This window comes from Procambarus clarkii, chromosome 19 (genome assembly GCF_040958095.1).
Source record: "Procambarus clarkii isolate CNS0578487 chromosome 19, FALCON_Pclarkii_2.0, whole genome shotgun sequence".
Classification (NCBI taxonomy): Eukaryota; Metazoa; Arthropoda; class Malacostraca; order Decapoda; family Cambaridae; genus Procambarus; species Procambarus clarkii.
Genome location: NC_091168.1, coordinates 34,155,764 through 34,179,274, shown reverse-complemented (window position 1 = coordinate 34,179,274; position 23,511 = coordinate 34,155,764). Strand labels below are relative to the sequence as shown.

The window sequence follows — 23,511 nt, the reverse complement described above, 5'->3', positions numbered from 1 at the left end:
TTATGAAATAATCTAAGATGAGGTCTGATAAAGACCTTTTGTGCCCTCTGTAATGCTTTTGCGCTACCGCTCACAGGATGAGTATGGGTTATCTTGAGATGATTTCGGGGCTTTTAGTGTCCCCGCGGCCCGGTCCTCGACCAGGCCTCCACCCCCAGGAAGCAGCCTGTGACAGCTGACTAACATCCAGGTACCTATTTTACTGCTAGGTAACAGGGGCATAGGGTGAAAGAAACTCTGCCCATTGTTTCTCGCCGGCGCCCGGGATCGAACCCAGGACCACATGATCACAATTCCAGTGTGCTGTCCGCTCGGCCGACCGGCTCCCCTATGGGGTGTACAATAGATTTTCCTCTATTGTGTTGCCTTCTTCTATTTTCTTGCTGACTGTTGCTCTGATGTTGGATGCCTCGGTTCTGCCAGCTGTTGATACCTTTCCTGTGGTGGTCGTTACCTGTAAATAGGGATAGGATTATAGCTTGTGTAATTAATTATGCCATTAAGATGATGAGATAATGGAGCGAGTAAAGTTTACTCGCTACACACATGAGAGGATGTGCAGTGACTTAATATCTAACATATTCAGAGATTTGAGTAGGGGTACCAAGTGATGTCTGGGGCCAGAGTTGGATATTGTCCTAATAGCAGCTTTGTGTTGAGTAATTAGAGGATGTAAATGATTTTGGGTAGTAGAACCCCAAGCACAAATACCATAGTTAAGATATGGATAGATGAGGGAGTAATGGAGTGTCACCAGGGCATGGCGGAGTACATAATATCTGATCTTAGAAAGAATGCCAACAGTTTTTGAAACTTTTTTTGATATATTTAGAATGTGACCCTGGAAATTCAGCTTGTGGTCAATGAGAACGCCATGGAATTTGCCATCTAATTTGTTACAAATTTGGGTGTTGAGAGAGCCCAAGAGGCTTTGGAACCTGTACACCAGTTGATTGACGGTTGAGAGGCGGGACCAAAGAGCCAGAGCTTAACCCCCGCAAGCATAAATAGGTGAGTACATAAAATGGACTCTGTTACCATCTGTAATACTAATCCGTTTTTGTACTGCACGAAGTCACTAGTATCCGAACACGTCTTCTCTCAACAAGTGATACCAAACAAAGTTTCTTTTAAGCTTGTAACGTTTTTTATTTATGACATAAATAACAACTGATATATTACATTTGAACAAAAATAAATATTTTATTTTATTTATTTGCAATGTAAATTTAGTAATTAATGACCAAAAGCTTCTATATTAATTTAATTTATATAGGAAAATTTAGGCACAAGTAGGTGGCAATAGTGATTCAACATTTGTTTTTGTTGAGAGAGAAATACATTGACGAGTACAGTGGCCCAGGTGTAGTATACTGTAGGTGGTGTAGGTGATGAGGCTCGGACTGTAGGAGGTGTACAAGAGGCCAGGAGATTGTACAAGAAGCCAGGAAGGTGTACAAGAGGCCAGGAAGAAGGTGTACAAGAGGCCAGGAAGACGGTATAGAAGAGGCCAGGAAGAAGGTGTACAAGAAGCCAGGAAGAAGGTGTACAAGAGCCCAGGAAGATGGTATAGAAGAGGCCAGGAAGGTGTACAAGAGGCCAGGAAGTAAGTGTACAAGAGACAAGGGAGAAGGTGTACAAGAGGCCAGGGAGAAGGTGTACAAGAGGCTAGGAAGAAGGTGTACAAGAGGCCAGGAAGTAAGTGTACAAGAGGCAAGGAAGGTATAGAAGGTGGTAAGGAGCGGGCAAGATGCCGCCCACGGTGAACCAGCCCCACACTGTAGACCGAGACAAGCGGCCTCGCACCGGTGAGAGGAGGTCAGTACCATCTGTTATAGGTACTTGTATTGGTCATCATCACTGCTCAAAACACGGCCCCAAGATTTGTCGTGGTATGTCATCTGCACCCTGTAAACAATCCTAACCCAACCACACTTTTTATTTCTAATTTTCATGATTAGGGTTCTAAAAATGGGTCTAGGAGTATTCATGCTACATCATCTTGAAACAAACCTCTCCTATTCTAACCTATCCTGGTCTAGTGTCCTGGTCTAGAGTGTCCTATCCTATCTTATTATAACCTGTCCTAATGTAATATATCCCACATTTGTGTTTTTATATACTGTATAAGTACGCAGGCAATGAGTCACAATAATGTGGCTAAAGTATGTTGACCAGACCACACACTAGAAGGTGAAGGGACGACGATGTTTCAGTCCGTCCTGGACCATTCTCAAGTCGATTGTGATAGACTTAATTAAGAATGGTCCGGGATGGACCGAAACGTCGTCGTCCCTTCACCTTCTAGTGTGTGGTCTGGTCAAAATCTGTATAAGTACTCTACGCTGTGAGGTGTGTGAGATATTGTGGATGTCTTCGCCGAGCGTTCTGCGAGCGCTATGTCATGGGTTTGTATCCTGGCCGGGGAGGATTTACTGGGCTCAATTCCTTAACTGTAGCCTCTGTTTAACGCAACAGTAAAATGTGTACTTGGATGAAAAAACGATTCTTCGCGGCAGGGGATCGTATTCCAGGGACCTGCCCGAAACGCTACGCGTACTAGTGGCTGTACAAGAATGTAACAACTCTTGTATATATCTCAAAAAAAAAAAAAAAAAAAAAAAAAAAAAAAAAAAAAAAAAAAAAAATCTAATTGGATGTGACTGATAATGACAATCTTTTCTCTTATTATTTCTTAATTAAAATTTTATGACACTTATCAGGCAGATCTAAATTTTAGCAGTTATATAATTAGTTGTGGTTGGTGCCATCTTATACTGTACCTGGGTACTATGATCAAATTGTATATAAGATATTTTGACAAAGGGACGTTTTCAAGTTATCAATCCAGTGTATATTGTTAGGATAAGATGTATTAGCAAATAAGTTAGGTTGGATAATGTTAGATAAGTATAGAAAGTGTTGATGACCAGTCTTATGAAATGTGACTTGTATAGCCTTATAATTGGCCCAGGATGCTCTTCATGTTAGCTTTGTGTAAATGTACTATCTACACAGCAAAATTTGGGAAAACAAATAACCTGTTCTTTCTTCTTATTATTTAAACATTGTTAATCAATTTAGTGTTGATTTGTAGTTTTGCCCAGATTTTCCTTGGCTTGATTTCAGTTTCCGCAGTGCGAAGGATTTTTTGTTTGAATGATTTTTCCTGAGACTAGCACTAAGTTAATTGCATTCCTTGAACAGGAGAAGTTTAGGAAAAGAAATTCTACTCTTGATGGACCATAGACTGTAAAAACAAGATCAAATATGAAGAGCAATGCTGGAAGTGAGGTTGGTCTTCCGCCCTCTCCATTTACCCTCTATTGTCTCGATTTTTCAACTGTCTACTTCTTTGTTCTTGGCTAAGAATGAGATGTCTTCTGAAGGGGTCTTTTAGTCATTAACATTTAGATTATCTAGCCAGGGTGCATCATATTCTTTGTCCTCTGGCTATGGTAATTACCTAAGTGTAGTTACAGGATTACAGGATGAGAGCTATGCTCGTGGTGTCACGTCTTCCCAGTACTCTGTCATGTGATGCTGTGTAACAACTGACAGTTTTGGCCTCTACCACTTTCTCATTTAATTTGTTCGAAATGTCTATCACTCTGTTTTTAATAGTGATCTTTTTTATTTTTTGGCAGCTTTGTTTGCTTAGTTTGAACCAGTTTTCAGAAATTCTTTTATATTTATTTTGTCAATACCTGTTACTCTTTTGTAGGTAGTGATCATATCAGCTGTTATTCTTCTGTCTTCAAGCTTTGGTACTGTATATTTATTGGCTTTAATCTCGCCTTATAACTTTTGTGTTTCAGTTCCGGGAGCTATTTGGTTTTATGTCTTCGCACCTTTTCCAGTTTATTGATATGCTTCTTGAGATATGGCCACCATACAACTACTACATATTTCAACTTTAGTCTCACAAAGGTTGTGAACAATTTCTTTAATATTTTGCCATCCATGTACTGTACTTACAACACGCTCCTCGCCGTGTTCTTTATATGGTCCTCAGATGACAGCTTTCTATCCAGAACCACCCCTAGACCTCTTTATCAGAAAGATAAATGTGAAAAAGCTTTAAAGAATTCTTTAAAGCTTTTTTGCATAAGTTGTAGGTTGTGTGGGGCTTATTTTCTCCTATTCTACATTCCATAACATGACATTTATTAACATTAAATTCCATTTGTCAAGTAGTGCAGCACTCTTTGTGTACTACACACTGTTTGTACTCTTGAAGTCAAAACCCTATTTGTAAACCATGTGTTTAAAGTTCCATGTTGCATGGCCTACCTCTCCAGGTCATCTGCCTCATTTCTTTTGAGCAGTTGCTTGTTTTGTTGTGCTTATTCTTTTTTTTTTTTTATTTCTTCCCAGTTTTAGGGTTTAATCTCTGATCCCCTGCTTTCCTTGCATCATGTTAACGAGTCAGGTTGTGGTCCTGGGTTTGGTAGGTGACGGTAGGGGTCTCGGAGACCTGGCGTGTTGAGTCAAGTTCTGGTGAATCCAGAATTATGCTTGGGAGAGCTACCAGGGGGCACAATGTTAAAGGGTATAATTTCATTACATTCAGTGAAAGATTATTGATTATTGATGATCTTTTTCTTTTTTTATTACAAGTCTTCCACTTCAGGAACAAATACATATACGAAGGCAAGTATTTACTGTACTAATATTCTTAACATTTTATGCTTTGACTGAATTTGTTTCATCAGAGATTGATAACTCCAGCCATGATTGAGAGCTATAGGTTTGCATCTCAAAATAATGAAATTGTTATGTATGTTGACAGTAATTTATGCATACCCGACAGTGTTTTCATGAGTGTGTGAAATACAGAATAATTTCATAGCTTGGCAAACTAATTTTTGAAGATTTGTTGTGTGACACTCTTATGGCAGTAATAATGTTCACTAGTGAAGATGATCTCCTAATTGTATTAAAAGCAGAAAATGTGCCTGCACTGCATGATACCAATATCTTGTCAATTTCATCTCGGCAATTCCAAGATGACAGGACAGTCTTTGTTAAAAGATTTAGTCTCTTGATGGAAGACAAAATCTTATAATGCCATTATTGAGAATATAAGCCAAGTAAACTCAACGCTAACTGCAATCTTTGCATACAAGATTGCCAATGGAAAGAACCAGTGTCCCACACTCAAACTTACATTTGAGACTCCAGAGAACCTCAGGAAACAGAAGAATCGAATCCCTTGTGTAATGACTCAGCCTTGCCCCATATAGGGTAGTTAATTCAAGCAAGGACACACTGGCCTGTCTTCTAAACATAAATACATACTATACAGTACTTAAATTAGAATTTTAAGTGTGTAAATTACATCTGAGTTTTATATTTTATTCATTAATATTTATTTTTCTTAGGTCTGACCTGGTGAGCCGAGTGAAGTATTGCAACACACTGCCAGATATTCCATTTGATCCCAAGTTCATTAACTATCCTTTTGATTCCAATAGGTAAGTGTAAGCTTTTTTCATTGCACATAATTTCATAATTATCTATGATCTTTCAATTGGTTATGTATATTTATGAGAAAATCATTGGAGCAAAAGAGCGGGATGAAACCTGTGTCGTGGGTCACCTCGGAGTCATACCATACCCATGGACCATGGTGTGCTTAAAAGTTACACAACTTGTTAGTGTGTTGTGGTCAATGGGTATGGCATGCATTTGCGGTGACCCAAGGCGCTGGTTCAGTCCCACCGTCCTGCCCCAAAGACTTTCTCATGAATATACAGTACAGTATATCACATTCCAGAATTGTGATTTCATTGTGTAAAAGTTTATATTACTCTTGTAAAAGTTTTAATGTAATTATGAGTAGCTTTTGATTAAATAGTTTATTGTGCTCTACGATGGTATCACACACCTTTGGAATTCAAAAGGTGACACCACTAGTGTCAACACTTGCATCAGAGGAGCTCCAGCATATTTCAACAATCCTAAGTATTGTAGTACAGGTTAATGATAGTGGGTGGTGTCCCAAGGAACATAAAGGTATAGTGCTTTTGAAAAATTGGTGAGAAAACAGGAAAGTGCTAAGGGAAGTGAAAAAATTGGATGAGAAAAAGTTGCCCTAGTGTTTCCAGTGCAGAGAAGAACATTCAAGATGGCCGCCGGCAAGAAGAAAACAAAACAGCTTGATTTTGGGGGATTCAATGAAGAAAGCATTGATATAAGCAGTCTACACAACAAGTTGGCAAAATTAGATACTATAGTGAACTCTTATGTAAAAATAATTGGTAAATTGAAAGAAAGTAATGACCATTTGTATAGCAAAGTTTTAGGTCTTGAGGGTTTAGTGAAAGACTTGCGCAAGGATAAGAATCAATTGGAAACAAATTGCAAAGCCATGGAAGAAGAAAATAAACTCTTAAAAATAGCTTTGGAAGAAGTTAAAGTAAATTTAAACATAAATGACTACAATAGGTTAGGTAAGGAAATTCAACAGGAGAAACAGCTTTTGTCAGCACAGATGGAGGAAGTTACACAGGGAATAGAACAGTGCAAGAAAGATATGCAACTCACCTATGCACAAGTGGCCAAGGAGAAGGAAAAAATTGAAGAAGCAGTAAAGGAAGTCAAACACTGCAGCAACCAAGATAAAACAAACATTAGGCTGGAAGTGAGACAGGAATTGGCATCTAACCCGAAGTTGGTGCAAAACACAGTTGATCGGAGTAAGTCCCTGATAATTTTTGGTTGCAAAGAAAAAGAGATAACATCTAGGTCAGAAAGAGCTGTAGAAGAAGCGAAAGTAGTAGATAAAATTGTTGGCCTCGTAGAAGGTCTTGCCACCATAGAGAATGTGCGCGACTACAGGAGAATAGGCAGGTATGTAAAAGGGAAAAATCGACCTTTGAGGATCACCCTAAACGGTGCCAAACAGATGGAAGAAGTACTAAGGAATGCTCGAAAATTACAAACTGATGAGGTAAGGAAAGTATGGTCGTTAAGACGAGATCTTTCAAGAGAAGACAGAGAGAAGCTGAAGCTAAACCTTGTAGAGGCAAAATGTTTAAATGAGAGTAGAAATGAAGAAGAAATAAATTCTTTTCTGTGGGGAGCCCCTACGGCTCCCTGGAGCTTATCGGGCTAATGTATGTTATATTAGACCGGGACATAGCTAAGGAGTTCAGACCTACCAGGGACCAGCGCCAGAACCTGGCCCCTTCAGAGAGGTTTCAGGGAGCAATGGCACTGGAAAACCCTCTTGTGGTTGGGGTTTTCCTTATCTGCCATCGACCGGGATCAGGCACCCAGAAAGGTAGGCATAACAAAACAAACCCCACATGGTAAAAACTAAAACAAAAAAACGAACAGAGAGGTAGAAACTCCCTACAATCCCAAGGAAACAAGCAAACAAGCAAACATCACACTTTACTGCCGTGCCGATCGTCCGTGCAGCCCTCCCCGCCCCGAGAGGGGGAGGGAGGAGCCCCGGACCTACTGCGCCGGCTGCCAAGCTTCAGTTCATAAGCTAATGTCAACTGGGATAGACGCTTCTCTGGCCTCGGTTTCCTAGGCAGTGTTTGCCTTGTGTGGCGTTCACTGCCATTTGTTATGCTGTGCGGTGGCCAGGAGTACCTCATCAGTGCCGAGGCTGCATGCGCTTAGTGGCTAACTTCCCTAAGCGCCCTGTGAGTACTGCCCTTGCGTAACAGGGTTATCTTCCCTGGGGCGTTCGGGAACCATTCCCTTAGAGGTTCTTGCTGCTCGGCATTTGCCTCACCCTTGGGGTCAACTGGGGCTTGGGGCCCTTGTTTGGCCCTGGGTAGCAATTGGTATTGTGCTGGTTAGGGCATCAAGGTGTTGCACAGCCTGCCACCTAAGCGGCGACCGGTTCCTGTTGCCTCTGGAGACGGTGTACTTTTGCTGGGTTTTTCTTTTGTTTTTATTTTCAATTGCCTGGTGGAGGTCTGCCCAGTGTGGCTATAGTTCCACTGGTAGTGTTTGGCGGCCCTCTGCTAGGCCCCATTGATTGTACATGTTTCAGGGGTTTTCAGTGCTATCCCCAACCGGTTTAGCAACACCTTGCCCGGGCTTCCCGTAGCAGTCAGCCTACGGGCCCTGGAAACCCCTGTCTGGGCTCGGGGGACCATTGAATGTGTCTTCCGGGTTCCAACCCGTCTTGTACGGGATCGTTGGTTGCTGTGCCCTTGTTTCCGGGTGACAGTCGCCACTTTTACCTCCGTCATGCTGCCTGTTGGGTCACTGACACCTTGACCTGGAGTCTTGCGAGAGATTTTCTCTGCTTGTTCTCCAGTACTCTTCTGATGTTATTACTGTTCAAAGTACAGGCGGCATTCGTGTTGCAAGCTAGGTTAGGTTGCTGCAACATGCAAGGTTGGTTTCCCACTCGGATGCCCCGAGGCCGCCCCGTTTTGGTTAGGTGGTGTTCGCCCCTTTCCCTCCCTGTTCCCGGCTCCGGACTGTCTGCGGGTTTCGGGGTCGGGGCGGGGTTTAGTTGGGGCCGAGTCTCGGGCGGTTTTCGAGGGCTGTCCTGTTCGGGTTGGGGGACGGAGGTTTTCGAGCCGGTTCCTCCTGCCAAGGCTTCTAGGTCTTACCAGCGGCCCTTTCTTGCTGCCTTTCCCATGGACTTTTGCTTTTCTTTAAGGGCGGAGGGCTTGGAGAACGGCTCTGCCCCGGGGCCTCTGTTGTTGGTTCCCGGGGCTGTGGGGGATGCCTGCTAGCAGTTCTGGGGCGGTTTGCCCCTGCCTGGGTTTTCTGCTTTTGGGTGGCATTTTTTGCACATCCAGTCTGCTTGCTTCCCACTTTTGCTGGCGTGTTTTTGTATCTTAAGCGTCAGTCTCCGTGGTGTAGTGGTAAGACACTCGCCTGGCGTTCCACGAGCTCTTTGTCATGGGTTCGTATCCTGGCCGGGGAGGATTTACTGGGCGTATATCCTTAACTGTAGCCTCTGTTTAACGCAACAGTAAAATGTGTACTTGGTTGTAACAACGATTCTTCGCGGTGGGGATCATATTCCAGGGACCTGCCCGAAACGCTACGCGTACTAGTGGCTGTACAAGAATGCAACAACTCTTGTATATATCTCAAAAAAAAAAAAAATAAAAAAAGTCACGGCCCCTGTTCTGGCGGCCATTTTTGTCTGCTGGTTTCCAGGTGTGGCTATCAGGGCGGCGTTGCGGTTTGTTTACCTGTGACTGGGTGTGCGTGCGAGCTTCTTGGGTGAGTTTTCACCTTTTTTCAGGGGTTTTTATTCTCCTGTTGTCGTTTCTTTGCTTCTCTGGTGTTTTCTGCCCGTTGCCGTTTGAGTGTTTGATTTTACACTGGGTTTTCCATTTTGTCTGTTTTGGGTCTGGGCTCAGTGTCCTCTGGCTGTTATGCTTGGTCTCACAACCTTGCCCCTCGGTTTTCGGTCTGTTATGACCATTTTCCCAGGGGGGTTCTGTCTGGGGGCTGTGCTTTGCCTTTCTGTGGTGTTTCTCCGCCGGCAAAATGTGGTGGTTTGGCCTCCCCCTGGTTCGATTCCGGGTTCCTTTGGGTTCTTTGGTTTCGTTCTGGAGGTTTCTTCCTCTTGGGCCCCTTTGTGGGTTCTGGGGGCTTTGTTTCCTCGTGTGTGACCCGGTTTCTGCCTTCTGGAGTTCCGAGGTCTTCCTGGCTTGCAGACTGATCTTTTTGGGTCTTGGCATGTGTTATGGTCATGCTGGGACTTTGAGGTTTTGTCGAGGTGGGCCTTTTGATGCAGTTTTGTGCCTTCTTTGCCTGGCCGGCGGCTTGTAATTTTCTTTTCAAGTGTATGTGTGTGTGTACGCATGTACATGGGTACACTGTGTGTGTGCACATGTGTGTGTGCATACGCACGTGTGTGTCACATACCTTGTGTGTATGTGTATGTGTATATACATGATATGTATATATGTACTTTTTCTTTCGGACGGGACTCTGTTCCCTTCTCTGTTGACGGGGCACTGGGGGAGCAGCTTGCTCTGTTGACTCTCGTATGGTCCTGCTGTTGGTGGGCGCTTTTGGTTGTCTTCCGCCCTCTGGTGGCGGCGGTGGACGGCTTCTTCCCCTTTGGGAGGTTCAGAGCTGACGGGGTGGGCTTCTTCCCCTGTGCTTCGTCATGTTACCTTGGTGGGTGTGTTGGGCGTGGTCGATCCGCCCCATCCTTCTGGGATTCTCGTCTGCTTTTTGCAGACATGGGCCTTCGAATCTGCAGTTCTTCTGGACTTCTTCAGTCTGTGCCCTGGTTTCTATGCCCTCCTCGGAGGACTGTTGTCTCCTGTCCGGCTTCTGTTGGGGCCGTGTGCCTGGATGGTGGCCCTGGACCTCCAGGTCAATTATTGGCACTTGGTGTTTTTTTTTTCATCTTTACCGGATCTTGGTGCCCTGTCTGAGTCTGCTTGAGATTTGGTGTTTGGCCTACCTCGACAACTGGCTGGTGTGGGCTCCCAGTCGGTCCTCTTGTCTGCTCGCTAGGGGTGTGGTTCTTTCCAGATCGCTGGGTTTGGTTTCCTGGTGATCTGGAGGCCATTCCATCTGTTTCTGTCCCGGGTTCGGACCTGGGCCTTGATTAGGGCTATTGGGCCACTCCTTGTCTTTCCATCCAGAAGTGTTACTGCGGCTGTGGTCCCGCCTCCGGCTGTTCATGAGGGGGTCCCGGGTTGCTCGAGCGGTTGTGCGGGAGTCTGAACTTCGACGTGCTGGTCTGTCCGCGGGGTCGGGTTTGGCTTTGATGTCTGGCTGGTTCCTTCGGAGACTCCCCTTCCGCCTCTTGCAATCGTTGGGTTCGTTCCTCCGGGGATCTTGTGTTGGTGCTGCGTCACCAGCTTCCTCTTTGGGGTTTTTGGAGTTCCATGCCTTGGCACCTCCTGAGCCTTCGCTCGATGTGTTCATGGACGGGTCATCTCTCGGCTGGGGCTTTGTGACCAGTGCTCACCAGGTCGGCCGGGGATGGTGGAGTCTGTCCGTCCGTCGGGCTTACAGCACGGTTCGGGAGTTCATGGCTGTCTGGTTTGCGCTTCGGAGGGTTTGGGTCACTCAGTGCTCTGCCATTCAGCTCCATTCGGACTGTTCTCTGGCGGTTCTTGCCGGAACCACAGGGTTTCTCTTAGGTGTTGACCTTTGGGGTTGGTTCCTTAGAGTGGCTCGTTTGCTGGATTCTCGGGGTTTGGCTAACCGTGAGTTTCATGTCCAGGGTGTGTCCTGCGTCCTGGCAGAAAGCTGTCTCGGTTCATTGCTCTGTTCGCGGATTGGCCAGTCGTTGCCGACTCGTTTCGTTGCCGGACGTATGGTCTCCTGGCCATGGACGTTCTTCGAGTCAGCGTGGTCTAGGCGTTACCCCAGCGTGGTCTAGGCGTTCCTTAGCCTTCTGGGCTCTGTCTTCTTGTTTGCTTCTGTGAGTGGCGTCTGCCTCCTCCACATGGCATTTTGGTGCTTTTGGCTTCCTTTCCCTCTGCCATTAATCGGGTTCTTTTTCGTGTCTGTGGCTCCTTTTGGGTGCTCACTACCTCCTGTGTCCCCTTGTGCGTACCTGCATACGGACATAAGTACAATGGCCCTGCGGAGGGCCTCTTGGCCCGGGTGAGGCAGCTACTAATTTAAATTAAATTTTGCTCTGAGGGGCGAGTTTATTGGGCAGCGCCACTCATCTTGTGAGTGGACACACCGCCATAGCAGCATGTACAACACTCCCCAATAGGAGGAAAACCCGCTGGGTTGTTCATCCTGTCACTTGTACCCAGACACAGCTGGGACTTGCTTAACTGTCTCAAGTGAACAGCTACTCAAACAAGAAGATTAACATACATTCCTACTCGCTTACATGTCCAACCCGCCCTTGCATCAATAGTGGGGCCCCACCACCACGTTACGTGGTAATTGGTTCCGCACATCATCGGGCCTGTTACCGTGCCGGTCATTCCTCCGGTCTTTCCTGATTCTGAGCTTATCCCTTTTATGCCCATTGTTTTGTGCCCACAATGTGCCGCACGGGTGGCGTGTGCCACTATCCCAGTTTCTATTGTTTCGTGGAGATTGGTCAATTAACACAAACACTAAGGAACTACTTATCTTTTGTTGCATATACAGTAGTTGTGGGTGATCGTTGGCAGGCAATGGTGCGGGTTGGGCGCACTGAGTGTCGGTACGGTGTCTCAAATGTCTGTTCTAGACCACATTTGCCAGTAGACTAGTTATTATTCGCTACTCTGCTGGTTATATGCTTGGGCGCCGCCTCAGTTCCCCAGCCTCAGTTCCCCACAGGTTGGCAGGACTTTTTGTTTGACGTACGGAACGGTTTGAGTTCCACTTTGTAGAGCTTTGCTTCTCTAGTTAGGCTCATGCGTTTGGAGCGAGTATCTTCTTGGGATACTCTACTCCTTCCGCCACCCTTGTTCACTGTTCCATCCTTGTTTACTCTTCCCCGCTTGGTGGGATTGCGTCGATGGCTCCTGACTGGGGTGTTGGGTGTGGTGTTTGGTCACCTTGCATGTGTCTTTAGTGCCTTTTGTCCATCTTTTGTTCTTTGTTGTCCTGTGGGGCTCTGCCCCGCATTTGGTGCTTTTGTTTTCGTTGTAGACCCCTGGGTCTTTTCCCTGTCTGGACACTTTCCTTGCCTATTTTCAGCGCCTGACTGCACCCTCACATAGCCGAGGGAGAGATCTTCTCAAGAACCTCAAGATAACCCTGCTGTCCGTAAGGTCCCTCAGGTATGTACGCGCTCCTCTACACATTTTGTGGTTGGTCATGTGCGTTACTTCCCGGCCGCTCCTTGGGCCGTATTCGTGGTTTTCCTTACATAATTCAGTTTTTCCTTCCCCATGCTACACTTTTTGTGTATCTGAGTCAGTGCTTCTTGATTATCCTGTTTGGTGCTCCGGTGGACCTCTGTCCATGTTCCACGTCCTGCTTTTGGACTTCTCCGGTGTTCCGTTTTGGTACCGAGTTCCTGCGATTTCTGTGTGGTTTTCTGCAGGCTTCGGGTTGCGCTGTCTGTGGGGGGGGGGGTGTGGACTTTTCAGTCTGCCACTCCTGCCTTCCTGGTTCCTTTTCTTGGAACCGGGTTTGCTGGGTTCCGGTCCTGGTTTCAGTTTTTCTTTGTTCCTTTTCCGGACCGGGTGTGTTTGTTTTCCTGCGGTTCTCGTCCTCGGTGGTTTTCCTCTTGGATGCCTCGGGGATGCGTGTATCATTCTTCCCTGCTGGAGCTAGTTCTGTTGCTCCTTTGGGTTGCGGGGTCGCTGTTTTTAGATTCGCGTTTTGCGCTTTCGATCGTGGTGTTCGTTTCTCGTCGTTTGTGTCGGCACAGGTGGGTTTGTTATTGGTCTCCCACCTGCACGTTTCGTCTCGGGGGCAGTGACGTCATGCTAGTTTGATAATTTTGTTTGGGGAGTTCTGTCCACTCGTTCGGCTTTCGGTAGCAATAATTTCACCAGAATAGGGGTTTGTTTTGGGGAGCCTACCTTTCTGGGTGCCTGTCCCGGTCGATGGCAGACATAGAATGCTCCCAATCACAAGGGGGTTTCTATAGGCCATTGCTCCTCGTGCCTCTCTGAGGGGGCCAGGTTCTGGCTCGTGGTCCCCGGTAGGCAAGAACTCCAAGCACTTTGACTGATGCCAGAAAGTTATACATATCCATTCAGCCTGGATAGCTCCGGGAAGCCTCTGGGACTCGCCCAGTAAATGGCGTTTCATTACATTCAACGCTGGTTTTTTAGGTAGTGTAGTAGGTAATGTGGGTGTGTGCGCGCACGCCGGGGAAGCCAAGGAACGCAGGTGTGATCTCATCGTATAATGTCACTATTTTCTCTTACAATACAGTACTTTACTTCTGTATACTAAGGCCAGTTTGACTTTCAGGTATGTACGTTATAAGCAGACTTCTCTTGAGAAAAACTACCGATATGAGGTTTTGACAGAACATGATTTAGGCGTAACCATTGATCTTATTAATCCAGAGGCGTACACACCTGTCCCAGGCGCACAACTGCATCCAACAGATGAAAGATTGCTTGAAGATGACATTCTCACTCCACAGGTTTGGCACATTACGATAATTCGTGTAGTTAGCTTGTTAAGTAAATAGTACAATGACACTGCATCATTGAAAATCAGGACTTCTATATAATGGATCCTTCTAAATAACGAATCAAATCCACCCGTCAGATTTCCACTCTGAAATTTGGATTTTTAACAATGTGTAGATGCTAGTTGGGATTGCTATGAAAATCCAGATTACGGTTTCCCTAAAATTTTACTTCTTTGTTTAATTGTTTCTAATCTTCCTTTTTATTTGTAGATGTTACTCAAAATAGCGCTTTTATATTTAATAAGGGCTTTACTATGGTATAAACTTACTAACAGATTTGTTTATGTATGGGCACTTAAATTTTGATGCTTGTCAAATCATGAGAACAGGCAGCTGTGGTTCATCTGGGAAAACTTGTAAATTAAAAGAAATCCTGTTGAAAATAAAATAACATTTAGAATGATCCGTGCTAACAAAAAAATCTTAAACAAATTTCTTGGATGTTTATACTGTACAGTATTCCCATAGGAATGCATTATAGGTTTTAATAATAATTCTTCCAGGTAGGCCCCTTTGGTAGGGCTTATGAGCATACTGCACAATTGCCCAAGGGTACATGATTTTTATTTGTCTCTTTCTGGGGGGAGCCCCTTCGGCTCCCCATAGCTTACTTAGCTGATATGCTAATATCAGACTTTGGCATCAGTCATGTGTATAGAGTTTTATGGGCCTACCGGGGACCACGAGCCAGAACCTGGCCCCCTCAGAACAGGCAAGGGGAGCAATGGCCTATAGAAACCCCCGTGTGGTTGGAAGCATTCTATGTCTGCCATCGACCGGGTCAGGCACCCAGAAAGGTAAGAGTCCCAAAACTAACCCCTATTCTGGTGCAAATTGCTACCATAAACCGAACAAGTGGATAGAACTCCCATAAAAGAAACGAGCAAACGATCATGACGTCACACGTCGCCGCGCCGCTGTCTGCGCAGTTCCCCCCCCCCTCCCCGGGAGGGGAAAGGGGGAGGGGGGAGTGTGGTGTCTGTCTTCTAGGTGGTGCGTGAGCTGGTAGTGATTCTCCAGTACTCGCGCTGCATGCGCCTAGGGTTTCCTTCACTAGGTTCCCTGTAAGTACTGCCCTTCGTGTTGGAGCCATAGCCTCTGATCTCCTGGGGGGCTTGCTGGCATTGGGAAGTTTTTCTGTACGGCAGATGTTCCATCTCCTCCTTTGCCAGTTTGGGTTCCGGCTCTGCGGGCTTGGTGGTCGCACCCGAGATCTTCCAGCGGCTCCTCCTCTTCACAGGCTCGCTTGGTCCATGGTGGGGCTGATTTGGTTCTGCCTCGAGTCTCTCACCTTCTGTTGGTGTTTGGGTGGCTTCATTGAGGGTGTCTTACCTGTGTGCTTCTTCTTGGCGGCAGTGTGGTTTTTTTTTGGCGGTCCTTCCTTTTCCTTCTGTCTCTTCTTTGGTAGCTGCATTTTGTTGGCGTGGTCTTGTCCTTCTCTTGTGGTGGTTCGGGGTCATCAGCTTGCCACATACTGTCGCCTCGTATTGTGCGGCGCTGGCAGAGCTGCTTCAGTTTGCTTTCGGTATTGATGTTACATCTGCGCCGTTTCGCAAGCTGTCTCGTACGTTTTCACCTCCGGCATGCTCATGCACCACCTGAGCCGTCCTGGTCTTTGGACAGAGTGCTCTTTTTTTCTTTCTTCTCCTCGGTTTGTTGTGGCCCCTTCAGTTCGGGATTGTTTCTCAAAGGTTCTTTTCCTGTTGGCATTAGCCTCTGGGGGTTGGGTCGGTGCGCTTAATGCTTTCCTCCGGGGCAGGGATTTCTGCTCCTTCGGTCGTGGTGATAGGTTTGTTCGTTTGCAGTAAGTCTCCTTTTCCGGCACGGAATGAAGCTGCTGCTCTCCAGAGGGGTCCTTGGGTTGTTGATGCTTGGTTGGTTAGGCCGGTGGTTCATCATGTTTTATGTCCAGTTGCGGCCCTCTGCCGTTCTTTGCTCGCCGCGACCTCTGTGTCCGGGACGTGCTTTGGGTTGATCCGGTTTCCTTTCTTCCCTGTTTGCGGGTGCGGGTCTCCCAGGTTGTCCACAGAGTTCTTCAGGCTAGCCAGCCTGCGGCCCATCCCCATGCCCATGACGTTTGTACGTTCGCTGCTCATGCTGCCGTCTTTGGCACTGTGTCCTGGGCTGCCATTCGGGCACGGGGCTTTTGGTGGTCAAACAGGGTCCTGGCTGCTTGTTGCCTCATGCACGTTCCGAGGCCTCTTCAGACCTGTGTCATTTTGGGTCGGCGGTTGCAGCCAGTGGTCTCGACTTCGAGTTAAGGAGTGAGCTGCGACTGCCTCCCGGGTAAGTCCTTCTATTTTCCTCTGTGGGTAGTTAGCTCTGGGGAAGTCGAAGGGGCTTCCCCCTGAAAACCAGTGTTAAATGTAATGAAAAGCCATTTTCTGGGTGAGACCTGGAGGCTCCCCAGCATCCCTCCCTCCCTCCCTCCCTCCCTCCGGTCAATGTATTTTTGCATTTTTTTACATCCAGCCTCAGAACTGATGGTGGATAGCCGGTGCGGTGGATCTGGGGCTCCCCCTCCTGGGGGTGGGGGAGCTGCACAGGCAGCAGTGCGGCGACTTGTGACGTCATGATCGTTTGCTCGTTTGTTTTTAGGGGAGTTCTATCCATTTGTTCGGTTTGTGGTAGCAATTTTCACCAGAATTAGGGTTTGTTTTGGGACGCTTACCTTTCTGGGTGCCTGACCTGGTCGATGGGAGACATAGAATGCTTCTAACCACACGGGGGTTTCTATAGGCCATCGCTCCCCTTGCCTCTTCTGAGGGGGCCCAGATTCTGGCTCATGGTCCCTGGTAGGCCCATCGAACTCCATACACATGACTGATGCCAAAGTCTGACATTAGCATATTAGCCTAGTAAGCTCCGGGGAGCCTCCAGGTCTCACCCAGAAAATGGCGCTTCATTACATTCAACGCTGGTTTTTTGCCTAAAATATTATTTTCAAGTGAAGATGCAGTTATAGGACGAGTCTATAAAAGGTTTAATGATTGTTTTATTTTACAGGATGCAAAACGTTCCAGGCATCATCATGTCAATGTTTCGTGGTTACGTCGAACTGAATACATTTCAACTGAGCCCACACGCTTCCAGCCACAGACTAATGAGAAAATTGAGGCCACTGTTGGCTTTGCCACACGTAGGAAAAATGCTTCAGTGAGTATTTTAAAATTCAATACACGTGTATATATACAGTGCAGTATTGAATTTGGACAGACCGGAAAAGATTTTCTATTTATGTTGCAAAGACAAACAAACTTAACAGAACTTAACCTTCCTAGACCTAACACATGCTATCTGAGGCCTAATATAGTACATACGTATGTATACTATCCGGTCGGCCGGATAGTATAGGGAGCCGGTCGGCCGAGCGGACAGCACGCTGGACTTGTGATCCTGTGGTCCTGGGTTCGATCCCAGGCACCGGCGAGAAACAATGGGCAGAGTTTCTTTCACCCTATGCCCCTGTTACCTAGCAGTAAAATAGGTACCTGGGTGTTAGTCAGCTGTCACGGGCTGCTTCCTGGGGGTGGAGGCCTGGTCGAGGACCGGGCCGCGGGGACACTAAAAGCCCCGAAATCATCTCAAGATAACCTCAAGATACTCAAGATAACCTCAAGATATATGTACTATGCCTAGGAATATTTAAAATTGTTTTTTAGCTTCATTTTTTCAGACTCTATATAGTGAATTGTATAGAATTCTACTATCTAATTATTTGGTACATCAATGTTTGTATTATGGTGCACATAGTTTACTATATAAACAGGAGGACAGGTTGCCAGATTGTGTTTTGACCAAATGGCTAAATAGCATATACTGCCATTTTAGGGAATAAAGTACAGTACTGTATATATTCATTGGAATGGATTGGAATTTACCAGTGCAAGAGTGTGCAATGTCACAGTAATGTGAGTGAAAATAAATAACCCACCCCAGTTAAAGTGACAACATTTCGGTATGTCCTGGAGCCTAATCTATAGTGTTGAATCAAGCTACCTAGATGTGCACTGTGTGTAAGATGTTTATGGTTAAGCAATCTTTTCCTTTTCTGTTTTCCATCAGACATTATCACCTTGCATTTTTCTGTTAACCGTAATCGATTAAATTAATAGTCGTCAAGATAACTTTGTTGGTTTCTGTGAGTGCTATCTGCAGGTTTTAAAGGTGAAGGACAGCAATGCTGTGAAGCAGCTGATGCCTTCCTCTACTGATGCAAACAGAAATTGATTTTTTTTTTAAGAGTTCAATATTTTACAGAACAAAAATAAAATATGCAAAGTATTAATATTTTGGGACCAAAATATAGTGTCAAAAAATATTGTCATGATTGAGAAAATCAGTAGAAGCCGTCGTGGCGGATTCAAACCTTCATACTGGGTACTCCCAAGCATACGCCCTAAACAACTCTGCCACGACATGCTCAAAAGCAGCACAATCTGGGATTCGACTGAATTCTCTAGGGGTCCTGGATTTCCTATATTAGGTCATGTATTAGTATTTCCTCAAAAATATGGAAGAAATGATTCTCGACACTAGAAAATCCATCCAATGGTTGGGTCAAGTTACGACTAATTAAATCAAGGGAGACGTTACATATATATTTTGTATATTAAAATGTAGTGATAATGCCAAACACTTTACTCTTAATTACTGTTGTCTGTACTGAATTACCTATGGTGGTGTGTAATGTGACAATATGGATTATATTCTGGATGGAATTTATATTTTGTGAAATTATATACCCGGTATGTTAATTTGTGCAGTTGTGTTATGATGAGGGGAGAAATGTATTATATATTATATAATGTGTAATACATTCATAATACACTAATACCACTAATACACAATACATTAATATATTATATAAGAATGTATTATGTAAGTTCCTCGTAGATTTTGTCCAATTTAAAATAATTCCACGTAAGAATTTTTTCAAGATTAAATGACTTCAAATTTGATTACAGTATCATTTATTTTGACTTCTGGTAGGGGCTCCCAGCAGCCACTGAGGATACCCATCAGATGCGTTTCATTATGTTCGGTGCTGGGTTTTTATTCCCAAGCTAAAAGATGAAATGTCTTGAAGTAAATTGGTATTAATTTGTTTAAAAATATAAACAATATTTCAGTAATTGTACATGATTAAATAATTAAAAAACTGTGCTACACGTATCACTTAAATGTTGATGATGATAAGTGTAATCCTTTAAAGCATTTTACATTTTCAAAGGCAATACTTTGTGTAGTTATAACTAATAGTTCCAACTCTATTCCAGGAGGAGAATGTTTATACTGATCGTGATAGCCAACTTGAGGCCATTGAAAAAACCTTCCAAGATGTTAAGATTACTCTTGAGAATCACTACAGCAAGCCTGGAGTGACTGCAGTTGAAGAACTACCAATATACCCAGACTTTGATCTTTGGAAGTATCCATGCGCTCAGGTCATCTTTGACTCGGATCCCGCACCAGTGGGAAGACCCATGCCGGCTCAGCTTGAAGAAATGTCTCAGGCTATGATTAGGTAAATATCACCGAACTGTAATTTAATTAACTGTTTGGCCGTCAACTTAGACCAGTTGGTACATCAGCAGTCTTGCAGGGTCAGTATTTGATCCTCTATGGCCTAATGGTTGGGCGCTGTTCCTTCATTCTGTCATATCTCGGCTTTCTCTCCTCACGTCCCTTCCTAGTGCTATATAGCCGTATTTGGTCAGGGTACCCATCTTTGCCTGATGTCTCTTCCACCCCCTCCTCTTCCTTATTCCTTCTCTTCCCCTTTTACCTCCTCTCTCGAAATCTTCTCCTTGTTCCCTTTCTCTCCCATTCATCCCCTTTTAATCCCCTCTCATCTCTTTTCCTCTATCCTATCCTTCCTCATCTCTCTTCTCCTAGCATTGAAAAACTGTAAAAAACCTACAAAAAACACATCCTCTATTTAAGACTTGATGAAAATTGCAAGGGGTTGCTATAGATTCAGATAACATTTTTTCTGGGGGGAGCCCCATCGGTTCCCTGGAGCTATCCAAGCTGAATGGATATGTATAACTTTCTGGCATCAGTCAAAGTGCTTGGAGTTCTTGCCTACTGGGGACCTCGAGCCAGAACCTGGCCCCCTCAGAGAGGTACGAGGAGCAATGACCTATAGAAACCCCCCCCCCAACCCTGTGGTTGGGAGCATTCTATGTCTGCCATCGACCGGGATAGGCACCCAGAAAGGTAGGCGCCCCAAAACAAACCCCTATTTTGGTGAAAATATTGCTACTGAAAACCGAACGAGTGGACAGAACTCCCCAAACAAAATTATCAAACTAGCATGACGTCATCACGTCGCTGCCGTCTGCGCACCCCCCACCCCTCCTTGGGAGGGGGAAGGTGGAGCCCCAGACCATCCGCGCCAGCGATCCAACTGGCAGTTCTTGGCTGATGGAATTACTGGGCGGTCGAGTGCCTCTGGCTCTGGTTTTTGTCTCGGTTCTGTGCCTTGTGGTGTGGACTGTCTACCGGTGGGGTGTGAGCCAGGAGTGAGATTCCACGGTACTCAGGCTGCATGTGCCTAGGGCTCTCTTCCCTAGGTCCCCTGTAAATGCTGCCCTTGGGGCTTGGGGCCACCTTCCACAAGTCACCTTGGGTTCTACCTTTGCTGTCTCCTTTATTGCTCGGTACTGGGCCGCCCTTGGAGTCGGCTGGGGTATTGTTACCCTTGTTTGTCTCTGGGTAGGTGGGGGTAGGTGGTAGTTTTCGTCACTGGTAGGGGCGCGGGGTGCTGCACAGCTAGTTTTCACCAATAACAGCGGCAGGCTCTGTTCTGCCTGAGTACGTTGTCCTCTTGCGAGGTTTTTCTTTTAGTTTTGTTTTTGCCTGGTGAGGGGGGAGGTCTGCCTTTATGGTCCCCCTTTACTGTTCTAGGTGTTTTTATTTAGATATTTTCTGTTGGGTGGTCCTCCCCGCTTGGCCCCTGTGAGTGGACACATCCCGGGAGTTCAGCTTTTAGAAGTTTGGTAGACTTGGGCGCCGGTTCGCAGTACCCTGCCTGGGCTTCCCTTAGCGTGTAACCAAAGCTAATGGCCCTGGAAAACCCCATGGGGGCTCTGTGGTCCTATGGATGTGTCCCCCGAGTCCCCCCCTCGCACATTGCGAGTTTGACGATCTGTCCCCTTGTCTCAGGGTGACACTCACCAATTGTGCCTCTGCCATGCTGCCTGTTGGGTCATTGTTTCTTATGACCCGGAGGCGTGCGACTGGTGTTGTCTGTACGTGTTCTCGTTCACCCAGGCCACTGGTCATGATAAGGGGGTGCAGGCGGCTGCGGCGTTGCGTGCAAGGGTAGGTTGCTGCAAGCTCTTGGTTGGTTGCGGCCCCGGATGCCCCGAGGCTGCCCCGTTTTGGTTGTTGGGGTCCGGACTTGGGGTGGGGGTCACTTCAGTTCTGGCTCCTTCCGCTCCTCGTCCTTTCCCCCTCTGTTGTGCACACTTCCTCCCTTGCTTCCGGCTCCAAACCATAGGCGGGTTTCGAGGTTGGAGCAGAGTCTGGTTGGGTTGAGACTCGATCTTGGGGGGGTTTTCCTCTTCCGGGGTGGCGGCAGAGGTATTCGAGTCTGTTCCTCCAGCCATGCCGTGTGGGTCTGACCAGTGGGCTCCCTTCCTTAGTGTTTGTACGGCTGCCCCGGCTCTTCCTTGTGAAGCTGGGGCTTTGGGGGTGCGACTCGGCCCCAGGTCTTACCGTACTTAGAGTTCCCAGGGTTCGGGGAGGAGTTGCCTGGGTGGCCTCGGCCCCGTTTTGCCTTGCTTGGGTCTTTATACCCTCGGTGTGGGGCTGGCAGTGCCTCAGAGTGGGGTTGTTCCTTCCCCCTCTGCGTTTGTGTAGGTTTCGGGTCTACCCCTTCCTGGGTTCGGTTTCGTGTCCCTTCGGGTCCGTCGGTCCCGTCATTCCTGGGGGTGTATTTCGCCCCCGTTTTCCTCACCCTTTTCGCGCTTACGTCACGATACCGTTCCCTTCGTATCTGAGTACCTGTGTCTTCCTTGATCAGGGGTGTATTTTTGTCCATATGTACCTCAGGGCATTTGTGCTTGCTTGTCGTGGTTCTCGTTGGTTCGCGAACCTCTTCGTACCTTCCAATATTATTGGAAAGTTATTTGTTGCGTACGCCTTCCTGGTGTTTGTACGATATGTGTATACGTATGATACGTATACACATATACGATGTGTCTGTACGTTATGTGTGTGTACGATATGTGTATGTTCGCCTGGTGTATGAGCCGCACCGCCCAGTGGACGGGTGGTGTGGTTCGTACCTCGTGCGCTGGGGCCGGGGTGTTCGTTTTGTTTCTGGGCGGTATACTCGTGTGTTTCGCGTTTTTCATCACGGTTTTCTATGGCTTCTTGCTCGTTTTCTCTCTCCAGTCATAGCTCTCTAGATGCTGGGGGTGTTCTGGATTTTATATATGGGGTTTTTCACTTCATTGTTTTTCTCTGCTTCCGGGTGTGGGGTGGCTCAGCGTGGCGCCACTTCCACCTCTGTACTGCACCTCGTCTTCTACTGGGCGCGCACCTCTAGAAATGTTTCACCTTCGATTTCAACCTTTTATTCAGGTAACAGTACATACAATGCCTACAGCCTCTAGTACGCATGGCGTTTTGGGCAAACCACTAACGGTGCTCCTGGTATGTTACTCTGCTCGACTGTGTTGTGGCATGGTCGTGTCTCTGCTCTGCAGGTGAGGTTGTCCTGTCTGGCGACTCTGTCGGCCAGGTGCTGGTTCCCGACTTTCGGTGGGGTACTTGCCTAGTTGTGCTTGCAGGGGTCGAGCTCTGGCTCTTGGTCTCGCCCCTCTACTGTCGTTCGGTGGGTGTGCAGTTTCCAGAGCCTACTGGGCTCTATCTTCTCTACATTGCTCCTGTGTGTGGAGTCTGCTTCTTCCGCATCGCTTCCTAGTGCATTCCATTTCCTACCTCCTCTGACATTGCTCAGGTTCTCTTTAATGTCTGTGGGTCATTTGGGTACTCAGCTTCCTCCTGTGTCTCCTTGTGCATGTTCCACCTTTGGTCACTACACTATCCTTGTTTGCTCTGTCACTTCCCCGCTTGGCAGGGTTGCGTCGATGGCTCCTCATGGGGGTGTTGGGTGTTGTGTTTTGTTTGGACACTTTGCGTGTGTCTTCAGTGCCTTTCCTTTGTCCGTGTATCTTATTCTTCGTTGTCCTGTGGGGCAATGCCCCGCAATTTGGTGCCTTTTGTTTCGTTTTTCAGCACCTGGGTCTTATCCCTATGTGTGGACACTCCTTCGTTCCCTCGGTCCTTCTTTGTGTCCTCCTTCATTGCTTGGTCTCTGATCTCTGGACACTCATTCCTTGCTTATCTTCGGTGCCTGGCTGCACCCTGATATCCATGGTGGCCCTCAGTGTGTGTGTGCCCTCCACTACACACTTGGTGGT

The 23,511-nt window shown here is 46.5% G+C and overlaps 1 protein-coding gene across 3 annotated transcripts in view; it reads left to right on the top strand.

Annotated features, from left to right (window-relative positions):
- The first annotated feature begins 1,297 nt into the window (after positions 1-1,297).
- Positions 1,298-23,511, top strand: part of LOC123757461 (RNA polymerase II-associated factor 1 homolog) — a 38,591-nt gene continuing 16,377 nt past the window's right edge. The window contains exons 1-7 of one of the 3 annotated variants that reach the window (XM_069327264.1): positions 1,504-1,644; positions 1,714-1,818; positions 4,621-4,653; positions 5,385-5,477; positions 13,846-14,023; positions 17,081-17,230; positions 19,354-19,601. In XM_069327264.1, the coding sequence (XP_069183365.1) occupies positions 1,751-1,818; positions 4,621-4,653; positions 5,385-5,477; positions 13,846-14,023; positions 17,081-17,230; positions 19,354-19,601 (770 nt within the window). In that variant the 5' untranslated portion in view covers positions 1,504-1,644; positions 1,714-1,750. Of the gene's footprint in view, positions 1,819-4,620; positions 4,654-5,384; positions 5,478-13,845; positions 14,024-17,080; positions 17,231-19,353; positions 19,602-23,511 lie in introns of all 3 variants that reach the window. The other 2 variants (XM_069327265.1, XM_045741099.2) reach the window with 2 other exon arrangements.